Source organism: Poromitra crassiceps, assembly GCF_964638095.1.
Source record: "Poromitra crassiceps genome assembly, chromosome: 25".
NCBI lineage: Eukaryota > Metazoa > Chordata > Actinopteri > Beryciformes > Melamphaidae > Poromitra > Poromitra crassiceps.
Genome location: NC_139649.1, coordinates 8,543,513 through 8,565,711, shown reverse-complemented (window position 1 = coordinate 8,565,711; position 22,199 = coordinate 8,543,513). Strand labels below are relative to the sequence as shown.

The 22,199-nt window shown below is 43.3% G+C and overlaps 1 protein-coding gene across 16 annotated transcripts in view; it reads left to right on the top strand.

Moving 5' to 3' along the window:
* The window catches only part of cast (calpastatin), a 46,972-nt gene that overhangs the window by 2,386 nt on the left and 22,387 nt on the right, over positions 1-22,199 (top strand). For 7 of the 16 annotated variants that reach the window (XM_083660828.1, XM_083660837.1, XM_083660827.1 and 4 more), the window contains exon 1: positions 13,491-13,654. The exons of 6 other annotated variants lie outside the window; for them this stretch is intronic. In XM_083660828.1, coding sequence (XP_083516954.1) covers positions 13,499-13,654 — 156 coding nt within the window. In that variant the 5' untranslated portion in view covers positions 13,491-13,498. Of the gene's footprint in view, positions 1-5,901; positions 6,032-13,490; positions 13,655-22,199 lie in introns of those variants that run through there. 3 more of the 16 variants (XM_083660830.1, XM_083660838.1, XM_083660833.1) reach the window with 1 other exon arrangement.

Here is a 22,199-nt window from a genome sequence, read left to right as displayed (position 1 = left end):
TCCTTTGTGTCTACGAGACACAAAGGAAGGACGAGACAGACATGTTGTGCACTCTGAAGAATGTTATGCTACGCCCACTCGCCCAGTACCACAGGAAATATCTTCAATTAAAAAACAAGAGGAGGCTCTTAGAGACCTATTAACCTAACCTAAGAATTCCTAACTAGGAGTGCCAGCTTAGGGCTGATTCAGGAAAGTCCTCAGAGCGTTGCATTACTTCCTCCTTCTGGATTTATCCATCCACTGTTTCCCTACATTCTGTCCCTCTACTCTCACTTGAGCGTCCTCCTCTCGTCTCGCTCTCCTCAAAGTCCCCTGGTAGTTAATGATAATATCTTACTACTATAATAAGGGGAATGCTGCATGCACATACAGTACATTGCCTTTGATGTTTGCCGGTAGTGAAACCATTGTCTAATATCTGCTGCATCTTTGTTGAACACTGCTATGGCAGGCTCAGGCTGACACCCCTGCATCACCCCCCCCAAATCCCAATCATTTTTATTTTCTTCATTTTAGTTTTTATTGTCTTGTTCTGTAGCACTTTTTCTTTTCTTTTCTTTCTGTCTTTGTTGTGTTTAAAATGGTCAGTAAAAAAACTGAAATATCCAAGAATAAGGGGCACGGGCTTCGCGGGGCACAGTTGCTCGAGTGACACCGCTGATTACATCACAATTGCTTGAGTGACATCACTGATGACATCGCAATTGCTTAAGTGACATCACTGATGATGACATCACAATTGCTCACATAGACAGTGACATCATTGGTTGAGGAAAGAGAGCCTGAACCTGTGGCAGCAACAGAGGGTGGGACGGACTTGTACTTTCCAAGACAGCTTCACGCTGTGAGTGCACCTCACCCACATGGAGGACATGAGAGGTCTTGATAGTCATGTTCCATTGTCATGCTGCTGACCAATCCTGGTGTCTGTGCTGTGAGATCCCAATCACAGATGTGGAACTTTTGGTATAAGTGCCCTTTATAGCTGTACTGAGTTTTTGTGTGTTCTTTTAAATGTTATGTCTGTTTTTGGCCAGCGCACACAGTGGCGCAGGCCCTATACCAGGGTTTGTCCACTCAATTTACAAGACCATTTGGGGGACCATTAGGAAGCCCTATTTGATCCCATTCAGAAACCGTAAGACCTGCCGCTACTGAACTAGGTAGGTAGGTAGGTTCACAGAGTCACCTTTTACTATGGGCGGGAAAGTTACACTTGTTGACCACTAGGTGGCGCTATAACAGCCCTCTTTACGTTTTGGTCCATAACTTTTGAACCGTAGCATCTACAATCAAAATTAGCTTTTCCCTGGATTCCTTGGGTCATTCTGCATCAGCTGATAGAGGCCCTGCCCATTTCTGTCTAACTAGTGTGTCTGATAATAAAGTTGATTGATTGATTTATTGATAGCAAGAATAAGAAAAGGTGATGGAAGGATTTGAGTGACTGATGATTCAGTGGGGGGGGGGGATAGTCTTTTTTTGGTTGGAATGGTGGCTAACGGATGGTATGACGGGATTTTTAAGGATCCACATGAGGTTGGGAAGTGTATTGGAGGAAAAGTGGGAGATGTTCACTCGATTAGGATCAGTAGAAGTGGTATGTATGGTTGTGACTGAGTGTGTCTGAGAGTCAGAGGAAGAAAGCCTTGAAGATGAGTGAGATTAGAGGGTATGCAGGTGCTGTGAAATGCTTCCCACTAGTCAGAGTAACGTGATCTGCATGGACAAGAAGTCATTCCTGGCCTTCATCGCCCTGCTTCTAAACTGTGCTGCTGGTTTGAGTGGGAAGACGGAGAGGAACGGGGTCGGGCTCGATGCTGGTTCCTAGATGAGGTGGACGTATGGAACAGAGATAGATCAAATACGGAGGGATGCGTTTGGGCAAACTCGCATCGTATAATCGTACAAATATCGTATCGAATACCGTGATGACTTTCACAACAATAATAATAGTGTCACTTTGTTGAGTGGTAGATGTGAACACATCTCTAATGAGATCAAGATCAACCACAAACATGCAGTCTTTGCTGCTGATATTGTCAAATTGCTGATGTAAAATTAGCCTTACTTACCAGATTGATTATATGCGTCTGCAAACTATTTGCATTGCAATTGTACATTGTGTATTGCACATTTTCTGGAAAAGATAATGATAAGGGATATACGCATTATCTGTCCATGTTGCTATTAGCATGTTAGCAGGTGGATGTACAATGTCTGTCAACAGCAGTGGGAACACACATTTAAGGGAGGGAACTGTGTGAGGCCGGCCATTGAAGGGGTCAGAGCTGTATGGCAGAATTAGTACCACATGGATCTAAACATAGAGATGAGAGCCAGTTCAGCAGGAGAGTCCAGTTACACACGCACATGCACATGCACACACGCACGCGCACGCGCACGCACACACGCACACGCACACACACACACACACACACACACACACACACACACACACACACACACACACACACACACACACACACACATTGGTAAATGTTGTGCTTATGTGATTGAATCTTTATTTGCCAACCTGATGAAGTAACTGATGAGAAACAAGATCGACCTTTTAGGGATGGGATGATACACTCACTTATCTCAGGATATGATTTGATACACATTATGGGGGTTACAATTTGATAACAACAACCACAATATGATGTCATAACTAAAAGCTCAATGGTAACAACAAAGTATGACTGTGGAGAATTATGTTGAGTTCTGAGCCGCAAATCTTTCTAGCAGTGGCATTGGCTTGCTAGAATGTAAACAACTATGAAAAAGTGTCATGATAAAGTTCAAATTCGACAGACGGTTTTCATGCAATTGTCAGTCCTGTTCTCTTGCACTAGCAAACACTGCAACAGGAAGTGAGCTGGGGTTCAATTTAGATTGTTTATGTTGTCAAGTTAAAACCGCCTATAATTTGGATGGAGAGCTTGTGAAATTGTGATGGGAAATCTTCCTAAATTGTGATTATTACAGAAGAAGAACAAATGTAGCTAGTTGATAGTGCGATCATTTTTTCTGCCCCACAATACATATTGTCACATTTTTGCATCGCGATATCTATTGAATTTCAATATATCGTCCAATCCGTCCTACAACACATCCCCATAAAACGGATTAAAAGCTCAGGTAGATCCTGGGGAGGTTCCAAGACGACTCTCTCTCTCCTATGATGCAACAGCTGGTTCTACAGGCTGGGTCGGCTGACATATCACATCACTGAAAGGTGTGTCTGTAGGGAGTGTGCTCTGCTGTGGGTGGGCAACGCCTGGAATGCATGTGTATGCGTCGGTGTGTGTGTGTATGTGTGCGACGCGTGTGCGTGCGTTTGTGTATGTGTTCGTGAGCATGTGTGTCTGTGTGACATGTATGCACAGCTACATAGGTAGATATATGTCTTTCATTATATGCTTTGTCTGTTTTCAAGCTGTCAGGTGCTGCAGACCAGCATGACTTCATTCCTTCACAGTGTGAACACTGTGTACACCAGAAATCACTCAACATCATTCAACTAAACTCACATAATTTTTATTTGTATTTTTTGGAGTCCACTGGTATTCATGAAATATGTTTGTGTCAAACAGGGATGTGGTTCACAACCAGTCAGTTTCTGTATCATATTGCACCTGCTAATGGGAGTTCTTTCACAGGCTCCGTCATATGTTCCATACTGTCACTGTGTTGCTGCTCCCACAGTGTATATGATGTTACAGGTTGCAATTGCCAGCCTTATATACCCTTACAGTATATATGGCGCGGTTTAACGAGCAAAATAGTTCTGGGTAATGGAAGCTTTAGTGACCACGATTCAACCGACTTCAACTTCAACTTCAACTTTATTGATATCCCGAAGGAAATTTGTTTTGCGGCAGGCATGTGGACATATAGTACAAAAACGTCAACATCATCAGACATCAGGTGACACAGAGACACACACTCCAGGAGTGATCGAGTTCAAGTAAAAAGTGAGGGCATTGCCTCCATAAAGCAGCAACAATAGATAGTAAATAGTAAATAGTGCAACATAAATTTTACATCAGTCAACCTGTTGTCTGCTGGACAAACACAAGTGTTTTTGGTCTGTTTGGTTTGATTGTCGTCGAAAAACATGATGTCCATTTTTTCGCTGAGAGGTGCTGCTGAAACAATGGCTGCTTTTAGAGTTCAGCTCTTAGGCTACACTACACTACACACTGTGACTGACTCAAAGACTGTATTGTCTGCTGACCCCACCCAGGTGCTAGCCAAAGGCACACACACACACAATGCACTGAAGTCAGTCATGTGCTATTGGGTATAAGCTCAGAGATACGGCTCGAGTTGTACTTTGCTCTCCCACTGCTTTCCAATGACTTGTGGTTTGCTGGAGTAATGGGAGTGACACGACAACAATAGGAGCAACATGACAGCTTCATAAACACACGACCGTACTTGTTCACACTGTGTGTATGCTGCCTTTGTGGTGACTTTTTCATTCATAATTGAAATGTGTTTGCAAGCCGGTGATTGGCATGTCCTAATTGCTCGATTAGTGAAGTAATAGGGTAATCATTAATAGTAAAGAGAGTGAAACTTCAGAGGCAACACCCATGCCTTTAGCCTTTGCTAAATTATTTATCTTGACTTCTGCACTTTTTGTACACCAGTGAGTTTATTCTGATTCTGCAACAGGCACATTTTTTTTTATAGCGCTTGCATGCATGTTTCCTGGTGGTTTTGATCGATCACATTGAAATCCCCTCCTTTTACCAAGGAAAGTGATAGTTTTCTATTGGCTCAATCAGTAACTATTGATTGATACAGTTAATATTTCAACTGAGTGATAGAGAGGCAAAGTGGAACGTCACTTCCTGCTTCAGCACTGTACCAGAGATTTTCATCCGCCATTTATTTTCCCATTGACATTTCGTAAAATGCGTATACAAATAGTTTTACTTGTTCAAAGCAAACGGTTGAAACAGGAGAGACCACATAACATTTCACTCTGACCAAAACATTAAAAAAAATGTGGGTTTAAAGAAAATATTTTTTCGACTGTTGTTTTTTTAAGTTTTGGTCCGAGTGAAACGTTCTATGGTCTCTCCCGATTCTAAATATAGCTGAAGCGTTTGGTTTGACCAAGTAAAACTATTTTTTATAAGCATTTAACAAAATATCTATGGGAAAATAAATTGTGGAAGAAAATCTCTGGTACAGTGCTGAAGCAGGAAGTGACGTTCACTTTGCCTCTCTATTGCGTGCTGATTGTCTTGGATTTGCCTTGTCAGTATTAGCCCCCTGAGGTGATGGAAAAATAAAAAATAAACGAAACATGATCAGTAAAGTTTTGAGCTGAACTTGGCCTCGCTTGGCGGATAGCTGACCCAGCTGTGATATCAAAAGTCAAGTCGTGCCCCTCCCTATATTCTCCTAGGCACTTATGGAGCCATGGTGTTTCCACACGCTATCTTTTATTGCTGCCAGTGAATGTGTGCGTACGCATTTGTCTCTGTGTGCATATGTATCCCTGTGTGTGCTGGACAGCTATATATCATTACCAATGTGGGTGTGTGTGTGTGTGTGTGTGCTTCTCCATAAGTAGGTCGTTGGACTTTCGCAGAGAAGACTGAGCGAGCGAGCGAGAGTTACATACATTGATGGTCAAGATATATTTCTGTATGTCCGTGCTGCTCGGAGTAGTATCCGTTTCCCATGAGGAGAGGCTCAGATGTGGCCCCTCATCAGATGCGTGTCAGTCCCCCCCGGTCAGCGCTGTTCTCTTTATAACCCAGAGAGAGTTACGGGCCCGGCCTCTTTTGACTTCCCCCCGCCCCCTCTTCCCTCTGCCCTGCCCCCTCTCGCGCTCCACTCCGCTCCCCGTGTGCTGCTGGGAGCATGCAGCTAACACACTAGACAGAGGGTTGACACACACAGACAGTCGGAGGCACATTCAGCCAACATGGGCCAGTTACTGAGCTGGATCAGAGGCCCGCCACGGGACGTCCCGGTCCTCCACGGTGTGGCTGTGGAGCAGCAGGTGTGTGTGTCTGTCCATCTGTCTGTCTGTCTGTCTGCCTGTGTGTGCTATTGTATTGTGTTGAGCAACTTATCCAAAGTATCCACGTGTATTTTCTGTTATGTTAATGTGAGTTAGCAGCCATAAGGGTAGGTGTATTTGAGATGTGTTTGCAGTTGTGAATGAGTACCGGTACTAGTGTTACTGTGCATGGCTTTTTGTATGTTTAGCAAAGGACTTATACGGGAAGGCACGCCAAGAGGAAAACTGTCTTGGCACCACTCCAAGTTTGACCTTCCCCCCCCCCCCCCCCCCTCCCTCTCTCTCTCTCTCTCTCGGCTGGGAGGTGAGGAGGTCTGGAATGTGAGACGGGTCAACCAGAACCAGAATGTGTTCTGTAGTAGTGAGATATTAAGCCAAGGCTGGGGGACAAGGCCTGCTTTGTTGAGGACATGTTTGCTGACAGTTGTGTCTGTTTGCAGGAAATGTGGATAGACGCCAGTTTTGATGGTTTCTAAGGGGATACGCCTGTGTGTGTGTGTGCATGCGCGTGCGTGCGTGCGTGCGTGTGTGTGTGTGTGTGTGTGTGTGTGTGTGTGTGTGTGTGTGTTTGATCCAAGTGGAGTGTTTCTAACAAGTGCAGACTATACTGTTTTCATTTTCATAAGAAAAACGTAGTCAGAAGGTTGAATCGGCGTACAGTAGTACGTTTTGTTCCTCGCACAGGGCTGTGAGTTTTTATGCCTCGCTGAAAGTGCATTCTCCTGTGATGATGGAGTTATCACACATGGGTGTGTGTGAGTTGGACTACGTCAGTCTAGGTGTTTTTTTCTACAATAGTTAAAATCGCATGTTTGTCATGTGCTGAGGGCTCAATGTGATTAGCTTGTGTAACATTTTCATGTATGTCTGGTCTGGCAGACATAGTGACCTAAAGTACTGCTGTCTGTTATCAGCACTGAGTTAGCTTAGCAGCGTGTGAGTCACGCTATGTGTTAAAGGTTACACACCACTAGTGTGGGTTGGTTGGGAAGAGGACTGGACGCAGATAGCCTATCTGATCTTCTTTCGTGGGAAGTGGTGTTGTTTTGGGCCAGATTCCCAAGGCCTGGATTGCATTCTGCCTCCCACCCCCCCCCTCAACTCCCTATCATCTGGTACCTATCGGTACTACAGTGACAGGAAATGGCCACTGGGGGAAACATATGTTGAGGGCGCATTCATAACCGTCGCAATACTGTCCCAATGATGACAACGAGACAATGGTGTCACACTCATATCCACATGTCCAGTGCACTTACTGTGTCAAACACACACACACACTCAAAGCTAAGTGGACGTGGTATACGTCGGTCTTGACGCTTCACACTTGGTTTGATTTAATGGTCAGCAGTTACAGTACTTACAGTACTGCAATGTATATATATCCTGTATTACTGTATAGATCTTAAGACCTACTGAGAAGTATCTCTCTGAAATGCTGCTTATGTTTTGCTTATTATACATACATAATACACACGTCTTATCAGCCTGGATCAGTGAGGCTGCAATAGAACATAGTGTTCTATTCCCCGCTGGTTGATAGGGGTGGGGGGGGAAATCGATACAGCATGCATAGTATCGCGATATTTATTTTGTGTGGCAATATATCGTATCGCACGAATGCCAAGTGAAGTATCACGATATTTGAATGAAATTCTAGTGTCGGGTACTGTTCACCTCTTCGACCCAAGTCGAGGGGGCAAAATGTTATAATGTATCAAATATAAATAATGTATGAATACTTCATGTTATAGAGAAACGGCTTTATTAAGGACATGTGTGTCTGCCTGGAGAGGGGCGGGAACAACAGTCCAGCACGTGGATCAGAGTGATACATACACACCCTCAGGCTGTGTGTGTGTGTGTGTGTGTGTGTGTGTGTTGTGTGTGTGTGTGTGTGTGTGTGTGTGTGTGTGTGTGTGTGTGTGTGCGTGCGTGCGTGCGTGCGTGCGTGCGTGCGTGCGTGCGTGCGTGAGAAAGTGCATTTCCTATACAGTACCACATCATTAGACAAGTTTATCCCACAGGCCAGTGATGGAGACTCATGCTGTCAGATTTCTCGCTTCACAGACTTCGATCACGCTCACAGGCTCATCATGTCGACGATGTAGAAGCACTTCTGACAGAGCTTCCAGACCTCTGGGCTAAAGGGGCTTATGACAGTGAGCTCTAGCAGGGCGTTGTTCTGCTCAGCACAAACATCTTGGGCACGACATTTTGTTTTCATGTCTGTTGTTTACATCTGTGATGCAGTTCAGTTCAGTTCAGTTCAGTTTTATTGATATCCCGAAGGAAATTAGATTTGCAGATTAAGAACTTGCATGCTTAAGGGAGAGCTATAGTGTGTTTGCCACCCGATGTTTTTTACCCAACAAGTAAGGATAGGAAATGAAACGCTAGCGAGCAGCCACACACTCACTGGAAATTGTAATGGGATATAATCATTGAGATGCTCAGCATTGGTCTTCACATCAACACACGAAAGTAGCAGGCTAGACGTTGGTGATGATGACATGTTGACTTAGCAAGCTAGTACTGGATATGAGGTAATTGCTGGCATCTCTATCTGTCAAGGTTGTTCGCGATAAATGCCTACAATGCGAACATCTGATAAACAGTTTGAGACACGCAAGGGTAAGACAGAGGTTCTAGCATAGCAGACAGTCGAAAGGTTTCTCAGTAAGTAGAAAAAGTTAATTTCCTGCTGTGTGTGTTTAAGTGTGGGATGGAGGATGTGGGTAAACAAACCCGAATGTACAGTGCTAAATTTAGACTCATAGATGTAGATGGTACACAGACATCCAGGAGAGCAAAGAATATCCCTGGTTTAAAGAGAGGGGGGGGAGACATGGATGCCGAGGGGAAAACCAGAGGATGGGAAGCAGAATGTTATGGAACAGAGGAGAAGAGAAAAGGCAAGATGGTTGATACTGAGAGAGAGGATTGTAGTGTTGAAGAGTAGGACGTCACTTTGCATCTTAGAATTTAAACAGACACACCTATTACGGTATTTAAGGGGTGCAGCAGTATTATATTATAACATTTATTTTAAGACCAAGTTCAGTTGCTGGCAGTTAAGTAGTGCGAGAGGAGTTAAGTTAAGTTAAGTTAAGTTATCCTTTATTTATCCCCATGGGGAAATTCATCCTCTGCATTTGACCCATCCTCTACTAGGAACCTTCCTAGAACTAGGAGCAGTGGGCAGCCACAGTGCAGCGCCCGGGGACCAACTCCAGTTCTTTTGCCAGTGCCTTGGTCAGGGGCACTGACAGGAGTATTAACCCTAACATACATGTCTTTCTTTGATGGTGGGAGGAAACCGGAGCACCCGGAGAAAACCCACACGGACACGGGGAGAACATGCAAACTCCACACAGAAAGGACCTGGGACGGACCGGGGTTCGAACCCGGGACCTTCTTGCTGTGAGGCAACAGTGTTAACCACTGAGCCACCGTGCCGTCCTACAAGACACAGTGCCCAGAAAATGCATAACTACTGAAGTTGCAAATATTGCAGTACATTTGCATACTGTAGTTTTAGTGGAGAGAATCATGTCCTCCTTAATCTTGAAAATAAAGCTAAACTAGATAAAAAAAACCTCTGTGCCTAGATACAGTAGAATGCTCTACAGGACATTGTACACTTTAAATGATAATACCTTCGCACATTGTGTCTAAAGGAACACACATTCAGTGCAGTTGAAGATGTCAGGACTCCTTTTCCTCCCTTCAGAAGAAGTCAATCTGATCTCTGATCACAGAGAAAGCCATTTACTGGCATTTTGTGCAGTATGAAAAACAAGATAGATAGTTTATTGTCCTCGGAGAGGAAATTATTTCCACAACACTGACCATTATTGTGCCTGAGTTTGAGTTTTTTCTATCACCGAGCACATTATGTTATGCTCAGTCTGCATCCTGTCAGTCACCCACAGGATGAGGTGGAAGTCTCCACCAAGAAATAATCCCTCAAAACACACACCTTACACACGTTATTGTCACATGTCTTATTTAGAGCAGCAGTTTATAGCAGTTCATTTCTAGCTAGGTTTGACCTAAAAAGTGTATTTTAAAAACACTGAAAAATGAGTACAGTAATGTAAAACAACAACAACAACAACGTTAAATGGTATTCTCCTTTAACCCATTGATACCTGATGCAGCATTTGTGTGTGTATCCCTTTAAGACCGCGAACTGCATTGCGCGGTTGGCGGTCTTAAAGGGATACACACACAAATGAGGGATATACATGCAAATGCTGCATCAGGTATTGGTGGCTGCAGCCAGGGTAGAATGGGGCGATGAGCATGTGTGTGGACGGGTGGTGGTGGCTGGAGGGAGGAGGAGGAGGAGGGGGGGGAGGAGAGGGGCTAGAGTGACATCGGAGTGTAGGTAGAATATTTAGAATGGTTCCAGTCCTGACAGCTAGTTTCTCTTATTTATGGGACACACACGGTAGCTGCTTATAGAACTTGTACTCCAAAGGAACATGGTAAAGTCCAGCTTTTATAGTCAGACAAGTCCTGTTTCACACTCTTTAATAACCTCCAAATATATTTAGGCACTGATGGATCCTTGTATTTTCAATCCAAAAACACTCTTCACAGCAAATTCTCACTTTAGTGCCACTAAACATACCGTTCTACCATCACTCTTGTGCTCTCCTCCCACAGGTTTAGGAGACTACCCGGTACCCCATCTTGAGTTTGCCTGTGAACTCCTGTTTGCTGAACTCCTAGGCAACAGAACTTGAATTTCAGACTATAAACCTCCCACTGTTCTCAACTTCAGATTTTCTGATTGGTCAATCCCTGGAGATGGGCGGGTCCATGACCTGGTTTGGCTCATTAGTTGTCAACAGATAATTGTTATTACCAAAGGCTACCAAGTAAGGTGTAAGCATGCAGCTCTTTCTCTCATAAACATGCATGCACACGCACGCGCGCGCACAACACACACACACACACACACACACACACACACAGATACACTACACAGAAGCAGGGGATAGGCTGTTCTTGTGTTATTGGAGCCAGGAATGTAGCCTATCAGGCGATTTATTTGGCCATCTTCCACAACAGACACATTGATTATGTCTTATCAGAGAGATGCCAGGGTAAAGATTGCATCATAAGTCGAGGAGGTCAGTGCTTCCACTACTTGTCCTTCTTAAGATATGTTTAGATAAATATGGCCGGAGGAAGGCAGACACAAGGCAGGCCATGCCTCTCAAGCAGAAATAGCTGAGGTCCCATTCTAAAACATCTACCATGCACTGCTACTGACCCCTGTGTATCCCTATTTAAGGTGTTACTCAAGTTCAACTTGGCCGATGATGGTTAAACAGATTATATATTATACTATAAACCACTTCATTCATGCTCACACATTAAGGAAGACAACGGAAACGTCTATGTTTCTTGTTGCTCGTAAAGAGCTGGTAACATAAAAGGGTATAAAGTTCCATCTCTTTACACTTTTACAAATGTATTGGACAATAAATCCCACACAGTAAAAGTTCTCTGCTAAATGCGGTATTAGTGTCTGCAGATTATTTGCATGACCGAATCTGCTCAGTGTCACTGTCAGTTGTTGAATACCGAGAGAAAAAAATCCATGGTAGCATATTAGACCACCCAGTAGTAGTGCTAGTTTTGTTTTGTTCCTGTCTCATCTTCCCCCATGTTATAGTTTTAACTTGTAAGAAGATTACAGTATATCTTCTTTCATCAAAAATGTAAATTCTAGTTCTGCAGGCTGGCTGTCATTCAGGAAGCACATAGTTAGAGAAATTGACCCCGCAGGGAGTATTTTTTTTAATCGAGCACTACAAGTGTTACACCTTCCAAACAACCGCACAAATATTTTTCCTTTGTATTGATTTGCATAATTTTATTTCCCTTGGCAGAGAAACATGTAGCAGTCATCTGCCATTTTACTGGATGTTCACGTTCAACTTTATTGTCATTCAAGCTATACACAAAACAAAATTACGATTCCATCTACCCCACAAAAGTGCAATTTCAGAGAAAGTACCAACACCGACAATAAAGTTAGTAGGTTAAACTATATAAGAATACAGATTATTGCACATACTAAGCATACTAAGCTAATTGTTGTCATCGGAACAGAGGCGAAAACAGTCTAGTCTGTTGCAGGAGTCTAGTCTCCACACTCCTGCAACAAAAACAACAGCGTGATAGAGAAGTTGACAGACATACAGTAAGCCTACAGAGCAGTTGTAGACAGGCACACACACAAACAATCCTCCATTCATTTTCATCTAAGTGCTATTATGTTCTTAGACACAAGGGGGTGCTGCTCTCTTCAGACCTCCCCTTTAACATTTTTGACCTGCAGCACCTCCCTTTAAGATGTTGGTGCTGAGTGCATCACAATCAATGCTCCACCTAAGAAAAAGTCTCTGCTGGACTCACTTTTGCTCGAACTCAGGTACTGAACTTTCAAACTAATCGATGGAATCTGTGGCGCTCGTGCCTAGAGAGGCGAAAGATTACGTCGCCATGTTTTTCCAAAACTCTTTACATAACCCCTGGCTGGTGTCCAGCAGCTGCATTTCCTGTTTCCTGTCTGCTCCTCTGCTTTGAGGCTAATCGCTTCATGGCCTTTGGACTTCAGTGGGGAGACGGAGCATGTGCGGACTCGTTTCGGCGTGAAAACCGTTGTTTCTGTTCAGTGGTGTATTCTCTCATCCTCCAAACATCTGTTTGTTTCTTAAACGGTTTGCTCTTAGTTTCCTGTATAAGGGGTGTGGTTTGGGCTAGATGTGACGTGGCTCTGCCCCCATCCACCCCTCTCTCTCTCTCTCTCTCTCTCTCTCTCTCTCTCTCTCTCTCTCTCTCTCTCTCTCTCTCTCTCTCTCTCTCTCTCTCTCTCTCTCTCTCTCTCACCACATTATACTCTCTCTCTCTGTCTCTGTTTTGGAGCGGCTCTCTGCAGTCTAAATTCCTAAGCAGTGAGTGTATCAGACACACCCATGCTCTGCCAAACCAGCCTGCTGCAGCAAATCCACTTTTGCCTAGTTAATCAGCACGACTTCACCCTGCTTCTCTGTCTCCACCGTACTCGTCCAGCAACTAATCTTCCTTCCTGCACTATATCATTATGTCGGCCATTGTGTCTCTTATCAAGCTACTACATCCCCCCCCCCCCACACCCACACATACACACACACACACACACACACACACTAACCCAGCCCAAAGTTTCCCTCACACATGGAAAATGACTTGGCTTATTTATTTTTTCCTGGCCAGCAGTGAGAAGTGGGCGGGCTTTGTGCGTCTGGTCATCCAATGGTCCGGTGCCTTTGCGGGGGAAGGGGAGGGGCTAGAGCAGCACCAGCTTGTTGGGCTGCTTCCAATAGGAGGAGCAGAAAGTTGCGGCTGGGGCGTGTGTCTGTAGTGTGTTGTTGATGTGTGTACATGTCAGTGTACTTGTGCATGTGTGTGTATGTGGCATACGCTATAGACTTCTGTCAGAGTGAATCTAAGGTAAAGGAGCCTCAAGGGAGCAGCTTGGCTATATACACACTACACAGACATAGAGGAGAAGGATACACACTCAACCTCAAACCTATGGTATGTAGCCTAGCTAAAGGTGTTTTTGTGCCTGTCTGTGTCGAAGGTCTTCCTGTTTGACTCATCTCTGTCAAATCACTTTGACTTTTAGCCTATTGCAGTTCCATTAGTTGACAGCAGCTGTTATGATCACAGACTTGGCAACTTATTGTTCTGTTTTGTGAGATGGCAACATTAACAGCATTTTGTATCTGTTTACGTGTCAAGTGGAGGAAAGCTTTGGAAACTTGGCTACATTGTTACTGTGTGTAACTGAAGGGAATCGGCTAAGCTAGCTGCCTCTAGGCTTCTGTTCTATTTTAGTAACTCTATCAGTTAATACGCCACATATTGTGTCAGTGGGCTGACATGCTCCTCTGTGTGGGTTTAGGCAAAGATTCCTGTTGGCTTCTTCAAGCAAGCCAGGGTCGGTGGCTCTGTTTTGATCAACACATGTTCTTCAGTGTGAAAAAGCAAAAGTCTGATGTTTCTGCTCTTTGCATTTGATGGAGAATAAACTAACCTCACCTTGCTCACCACTGGACCCATGCATCCACCCAACATACCAGGTGACGTGTATGATAGTTTCCAAGAAAGTAGTCAAACAGATTAGTGATTAATAACATATTGCACATTATGCAGAATGAGGCAGTATAATAAGTAAAGTATAAAACTGACAGAGTGTCCTCCTCAGAGTGCCAGCTCACAAGCAACTGGACAAGCTAGCTAGTGATAGCATAGTGACTGTGACTATCCAGATACAGCACTCTAAAACTGGAGCGATGTTCTAGTCGTTCAGAGTACTTGAAGATCAATAAGTTTGATTAATGTGCTTTTTATAATCTTATCTTGTTAATTTTATTTGTACTGTAATTTTGTAACTTTTTTGTAAATGTCTATGCACTGTAACAGGGCGTCTTTGCAAATGAGAGCTTTGTCTCAAGGGACTTCCTGTATAAATTAAAGGGACAGCTCACCCTAAAATCCAAAATACATATTTTTCCTCTCACCTGTAGTGGTATTTATTTATCCATCTATATCGTTTTGGGATAGTTGCCTGAGTTTTGGAGATATCGGCCACAGAGTTTCTGCCTTGTCTTGAATACAATGGAACTGGATGTCACTCGGCTTGTAGCGCTCGAAGCACCAAAAAAATACATTTGAAAAACTCAACAGCATTGTCTCTTTCCAGAAATCATGACCTGGTTACTCAAAATAATGCACAGACTTTGTTGTGAGCAGTTTCATGTAGGAACTATTTTCTTTTGCAGTCTCATGTAGGAACTAGCTAGCAGCTAGCGGGTGTAGTTCGGTCAAAAGAAAATAGTTCCTCTATGAAACTGCTCATAACAAGGTCTGTGGATTATCTTGAGTAACCAGGTCATGATTTCTCCAAAGAGACATTGCTGTTGAGTTTTTCAAATGTATTTCTTTGGCACTTTGAGCACCACAAGCCGAGTGCCATCCAGTTCCATTGTATTGGAGAGAAGGCAGAAACTGCGGCCGATATCTCCAAAACTCAGGCAACTAACACAAAACGATATAGATGGATAAATAGCACCACAATTGAGAGGGAATATATGTATTTTGGATTTTAGGGTGAGCTGTTCCTTTAAGGTTAAATAAAATAAACATATATAGGCCTATATAAAAAATTAGCATAGATAGCATGAGGTTTAACTCACTAAATGAACTTTGTCTTCAGGTTATTCAGCTGTCTGTTTACTTTTGAAGAATTCAGCAATATAGTTCATCGTCATGCAGCCCTGCACTAAAGATCCAGTCGACAGTTAGCTTTTGTTGCTACTTTTACAGTGCTACTCCAGGTTCTTGACTTGTGCCACTGCTGCTCTCGTCATTGCTGCCATTGAGATGAGGTGATTCCCATTTTCACTATCGACCGTTTGGTCAAGTAGCAGCCAGTGCTATTTAAAAGTCCTGTCAGCAGCTAGTGTGCTGTGTGCTGTACCCACACCACCCAGTCTTCCTCACATGTGTCTGTTGGGCGTGGCCCACCATTACTCATCACTTTTCAGCCTCCAGAGCAACTGATTTTAATCACGATTGTTGGGTTGGGTAAGCTCTGGCTAAACTGTCATGGCTGACAGTCAAATATGTTGTGAATGAATGTAATTAATGTGCATCATATCATTGGCTCATAAAGTGCATCGGCCACCTCAGAGTGCAGCCCTGTATGAGCTGACATCTCTGTGCATGAAACCCGTCTAGAACAGGAAACGGAGTCGAGTGCCGAGCGTCAGAGCGATCGCTTCAACTAGAGACTTTCCATCTGATGATGTGTCAAAGCTGAAGAATGGCTTTTTGAAATGGTCAATGGTTTCAAATGGCACTCCTGTATTTACTTCCATTATCCACATGAGTGCAGTGCATTGGTTGTGTGAGTCATGTGATAGAAGAACATGCAGTATTATATTTGACTCTGAAATGCACCGTGTCTATTTTGGCCATGCTCAGTTTGGCTGCGGAAGGTGGGAGGCTTTCCCAGAAGCACTGCCATGTTGATATCAGTGTCCAGTTATCAACGACGTAAGCCAGTGTTGTGTTTACTGAGCCATAGCCCTCAGCCTGTACTGTGTGTGTACTGTGTGTGTGTGTGTGTGTGTGTGTGTGTGTGTGTGTGTGTGTGTGTGTGTGTGTGTGTGTGTGTGTGTGTGTGTGTGTGTGTGTGTGTGTGTGTGTGTGTGTGTGTGTGTTAGCTGTGACCAGCAGCTCTATATTGGTCACTCTGTCGGTTGGTCGGCCGGTCCACATAAAGTTCAGCACCCTTTGGCGGCCACAGTTTTCATCCTAGGAGGCTGCCATTTGCCGTGTGTGTGTGTGTGTGTGTGTGTGTGTGTGTGTGTGTGTGTGATTTCTAAATGCAGGGTGGCAGAGGCAGAGTAGGGTGGGCTGCCCCTGCTATCCTGCATTTCAGAATATTCAGTGGTCGTAGCTACAGTATTGCAAATTCGTGCTTGTGTGTGTGTGTGTGTGTGTGTGTGTGTGTGTGTGTGTGTGTGTGTGTGTGTGTGTGTGTGCGTGCGTGCGTGTGTGCATTAAAATGTGTTTTGGTGCTAACTTTACAAATGTTAACATGTTGTGTCAGTGGGAGGAAAGGAGTCTACAATATACTGCTGTATAGGTTTACTGTACATTATGACAGTGTGACTCTGTGAACTCCTGTTTGACAGCCACAATATTTTCATATCCTAAACAGACACACGGCAAGTATCGTCCCCTTCCCCTGCCAAGACATACTTTCAACCAGGTACAGCTGTTATTCTTCTGCACTCTGAAGCACGTCTGTATGGCCACTGCTGGCTGCATGAGAAGCGTGTGGTCCTCCTGGACAGCTCAGTGGGTAGTAGAGCATGCCACTGTCAGGGTTGTTGGTTCGATTCCCACGGGCACCACCCATCTCAAACACCTCCATAGGTGCCTCCATCTGTACGGTCATAATGCTCTGCTAAAAGCAGCCTGTGTAATGTATGCATTGTGTGCATTGTGTGTCTGTGGATGGACAGTTTGTTTTCTATAAGCACAGAGATCTTCTGTAAGCTCAGACCAGTCTGCTGTGGCCTGGGAGGCATGTGACAGACATGCTGGAATGCTGCAGTTAGGAGTTACAACAGACGCAAAGATTACAGAGAGTTTGGGTGGGTCTCAGGTGAGCAGCACTGACAGATCAGTCAGGATCAGCCAGGTGAGTAGAACAAACCTCTGTTTTAGCTATAGATCAGTTTTGCTAATCTGAACCTCAGGGATCAGTTAAGAGTAGATTAAGTTCTGGTATTATATAGGTCCTGTATAACTAATATGCCTCATGAACTTGCATGGTGTTTACAGAAGTTGGGGAAATTAAGGACCTCATGATAACTGTTAATATTTTTGATTCCTCACATAGTTATACATTATACCCAATGTTGTTTTACTGTAGACTTACTAGCTGTCACTCTATATTGTCCATTAATATGCTGGGTGAGTAAAGTGCTAAATTAGATCAATCAGTGTAAGAGGTGTCTCAGGCCTTTCCATATCTTTAGCCAAATTTTGAATTATTTCCAAAGTAGAAAACCAGCATCAGATTTTTTGTAAACTTGTCAGTGTGGTACTAACAAGGACACAGTAGGTGAAATCCCAGCTATCACCTGAAATATGGGGAAGATCAGAGAAGCGACATGTTAACTTCACTATTTGGCCTGTTTACATATGACTGGTAGTTCTTATGCTCCTCTGATATGGACATTGAGACTTATAAACATATTGATATTCCCCTGCACAGGCCTACCTGAGCTCTGTAGTCACCTTCCTGTCTGTGGCACGGTCTATTGTTCATGTTATAGACTGTGAATGAAAACAAGCAAAGTGTGTTTGCTGTTCAGAAGGTATCTGGGTGGTTCACTGAATGTGCTGCTAGCCTAACCTGTCTGTGTTCACTTCCATTCACACATAATGGCAGGGGAGGTGGGAGGTGGTGAACTTTTGCAGTGGTTTTGATGTGAGCCTTGAGGCGAAATTCTTTTGTTTGTGTGCTGTTTCATCAATGAAGAATAATCAATTCTTTGCACACCAGAGAGAATTATGAAAGTTTTCTATAATGTGTGGTGTTTACTGGATCACAGAGATCTCCATTCATAAATGTACTTATTTAGTACAGTAGATCAGGGGTTCCCAACCTTTTTTGTGCCAAGGACCGGTAGATACATGGGAGAAAAAGTCGCGGACCGGTTGTCAATTTTAATGGTTTTAGTTACATATATATACAAACATAAATAAACGTCAACTTGAAACTATGTTTTAACTACCATGCACAGCCTATAATATTATAGCCTATGTTTATTTAAAAATATATATATATATATATATATATATATTTATTTTGGGACCGGGCTCGCGGCCCGGTACCAAATACGTTGTGGCCCGGTGGTTGGGGACCACTGCAGTAGATGAGAGAGAGAGAGAGAGAGAGAGAGAGAGAGAGAGAGAGAGAGAGAGAGAGAGAGAGAGAGAGAGAGAGAGAGAGAGAGAGAGAGAGAGAGAGAGAGAGAGAGAGAGAGAGAGAGAGAGAGAGAGAGAGAGAGAGAGAGAGAGAGAGAGAGAGAGAGAGAGAGAGAGAGAGAGCTGACATGCAACAAAGTGTGAGGCCACATTTGAACCCATGATGTCATGGTTGCATGGTATGCACCTTGCATGGTAGCCCTTAAGCTTAACCCCTCCATTTCGTCATATTTGTTGATGCATCCAGACTCGAGGCTAAATGTTCATTTCTCCACATTATGGCTGTGGTAAAAGTATGTGATGCATTTGCAGCCATGTCTGGAGAGGGACACTTCACACCTCTATTAGAAGGTCATAGCTCATGGAATGTCTCTGAGGGGGTCAAAGGGCAAATGGCTATGTCACACTCTGAGACCAGCAAGGTAGCAATTTCCTTGTGCTGCTGTTTCTGGTTCCTTCGGCCCAACACTTTCTCTGTGGTCTGCTCTCCGTCACGCTGGCAGTCACATGAGGTGCCAAAGCCCTGTTCTCCCACCAACTTCCCCTTTATTTCACTGGCATATCTGAAGCATGTTATTTCACTGGCATATCTGAAGCATGTTATTTCACTGGCATATCTGAAGCATGTTCTATTGCTCAAGTAAGAAGCCAATACAGTTGGTATTTATGGCAAATCCGATTTGCTGCTAAAGTCGTTATTCTTATCTTGATTGGTTTCCCAAATCTGATTTGGGAGTGTGTCCGCACTGCCACAAATCTGATTTGGGCAAGTGTTCAAGTCGGATCTGTGTGTCACTCCAGACCTCCATATTATGTGGTTTGGGACGAGTGACACGAATCAGACTTGGAGCGTCCAGACTCATAAAACCAATCTGGATAGAATCATTAATAGGTCATTAAAGTTCACAAATCAGATTTGGCCTCCTAGTCTGAACATGGCCTGAGAGATACTGTATGTGGTTTGGTCTGAAATATATGTTAGGACAAAGCCAATACTGGAATGACTTGATATATCAAACATTACTAGGCAATGTGTTCATGTGTTTTGCAAAGTGCACTACTGGTCAAGAATGTGACTTTAAGTTTGTCACCATTTCAAAACATTTTCCAGCATTTGCATTTGTAATGAGTATGTCTTCCCATGCACTCAATATTGTTTCACTTGCAAATGAAGCTTATAGAACACATCAGCTGAGCTAACATGCCTTACCCAGCATGCACCACCTTCCTTCTTTTCACTCATTGGAGTTATTAATTGAGTTGCTTAGCAACCATCAATATTTACTGCAGCAAGAGGACCAACGTGACCCAACCTCTCTCTCGGCACTGGCTGTCCTGGGTGCTTGTGACCTCACTTCCCAAACAGCTTATTCTGTCCTACCTTCAGTCCTCGTTTCTTTCTTTCTGAGTGTATGTGCTAATTAGAGATAAATCATGATATCCGCGGGGGCTTGAAAAGTAATTGAAATTTGATAAATCAATTTAGGGGAAACGAAGGCCCTTAAAAGTATTAAAAAGTCTTAATTGCCATTTGATAAGGTATTATAATATTATTTTGTAGCTATTGTGCTGATTGTGTTAAATTGACATGATGATATCCTCTAATATCGATTGCAGACCCCTGAATTTAATCTAAATCGTATCGTGGCAGACTTTGTGATATCAGCCATTATTGTATCATTGTCCAAATAGTCTATATATAATATCGTATTGTGAAACTTGTGATTTACACCCCTATCACTGATGTGACGAAAGTGGCATTGAGGTCTTAAAATATATTGTCTTAATTTTTTTTATTTAACTTCAGGATTCCTGCATTATATACCTTGTAAATACAACATTGGCTTTTTAGTGACTTCCCTTGATTATTGTGCTCCTCTTGCCCTATCGACTTCTGAACTCACTATACAGATGAAACATCCTGGCTCATAACCACCAGTGAGACAGTGTTATTATTATTTATTGAACCTATTTTAACCAGGTTAGTCCCACTGAGATCAAGGATCTCTTTTACAAGGGAGACCTGGCCAAGGCAGCCAAAAGTATGATGATGACGAGAGACTCTCAACTGACCTGTGGGTCAAGCAAGACTAGAGAGGAAAGAAATGATTCACATGTTCTATCTGTGAGGTGGGTCAAATGTAGCAGCAGTGTGTCTGGACTACACACAGTGTGTGTCTGGACTACACACAGGGTGTGTCTGGACTACACACAGGGTGTGTCTGGACTACACACAGTGTGTGTCTGGACTACACACAGTGGGTGTCTGGACTACACACTCTGAGGCAATCATGGACGCTACTGAGCTGCAATCATTTCTAAATAATAGATCTCAGCCAGGCTATAGAGCAGGGGTGCCCAAATTCTTTCCCATGAAGGGCCAAAACTCAATCTGGGTGGAGGGCCGAGGGCCAAAAATAAACGTTGTGGAATTACATTAAAATGTATTGTGTTTTATAGAAAATTAACATTCTAAATCTAAAATAACATTTCAATATAATAATCTACTTTTTATCTGTTTGGTAATTGTAATAATTTGCAATTGGTTATATATATATTAAAAAAAACATCTGCATTTGTGGGGAGCTTAAACATTTAATCTGTAAACACCTCGTTAAAAACAGTTGTATTTTCCACCTTTGTAATCAAGAGAGAAATTTGACTTAATTCACAACTTGAAAAATCCTCAAGGTACTTTGAAAATCAGCTTTATTGGGGGGGGGGGGGGCAAAACAAACAGAGCGCGGGCCCCAAATTGGTCAGCACTGCTATAGAGTGTCTCTTTCCCCCCTGTTCATCCGTCTATCTGTTTGTCCTTCACCCACTTGACTCTGGCTCTGTCACAGACACACAAACTAATTTCCCCTCGGCCCTGCCCTGCACCCTGTCTGTCCCTATGATCTCAGCTCCACCCTGCACCCTGTCTGTCCTATCACCTCAGTGTCAGTCACATGTCACAGTTGTGAGCCACAGCTGGCTTGACAGGTTGGCTCACTCAGAGGCTTAACGCTGCTTACACATGGCATAATGATAATGCTAGACACCGGACAGTTTTCTCTCACAGCACTCTTGATGCATTGGTTAAGAATGAATTGAAATTCAGTAGAGACAGAGACATTTAATAATCGCAAGTAGGCCTGGGTATTGGTTCAAATTTCAAGAATCGATTTGATTCCGATTCACAAGGTTCCGAATCGATCAATCCCGATTCGATTCGATTCCGATTCGATTAATTTCAATATCGATTTGGTTAGTGATACTAAAACACGTTTTTTGAGCTGTAACCTGAATTACATGATTGTCCAGTTATGTAACACAGGGGTTCCCAACCTTTTTTGCGCCAAGGACCGGTAGATACATGGGGGAAAAGAAGTTGCGGACCGGTTGTCAATTTTAATGGTTTTAGTTACACATATATTTACTCACCAGGTGGTGACAAAGGGTAAATAACAGCCTTTTCATCTGTCAATAAAGACACTTTCACAATTATGCACAGTGATTTGATTTCAGCCTATATCATTTCTAAAAGTAGATATTAATGATCAAACATTTCCATTTATGTAGCCTA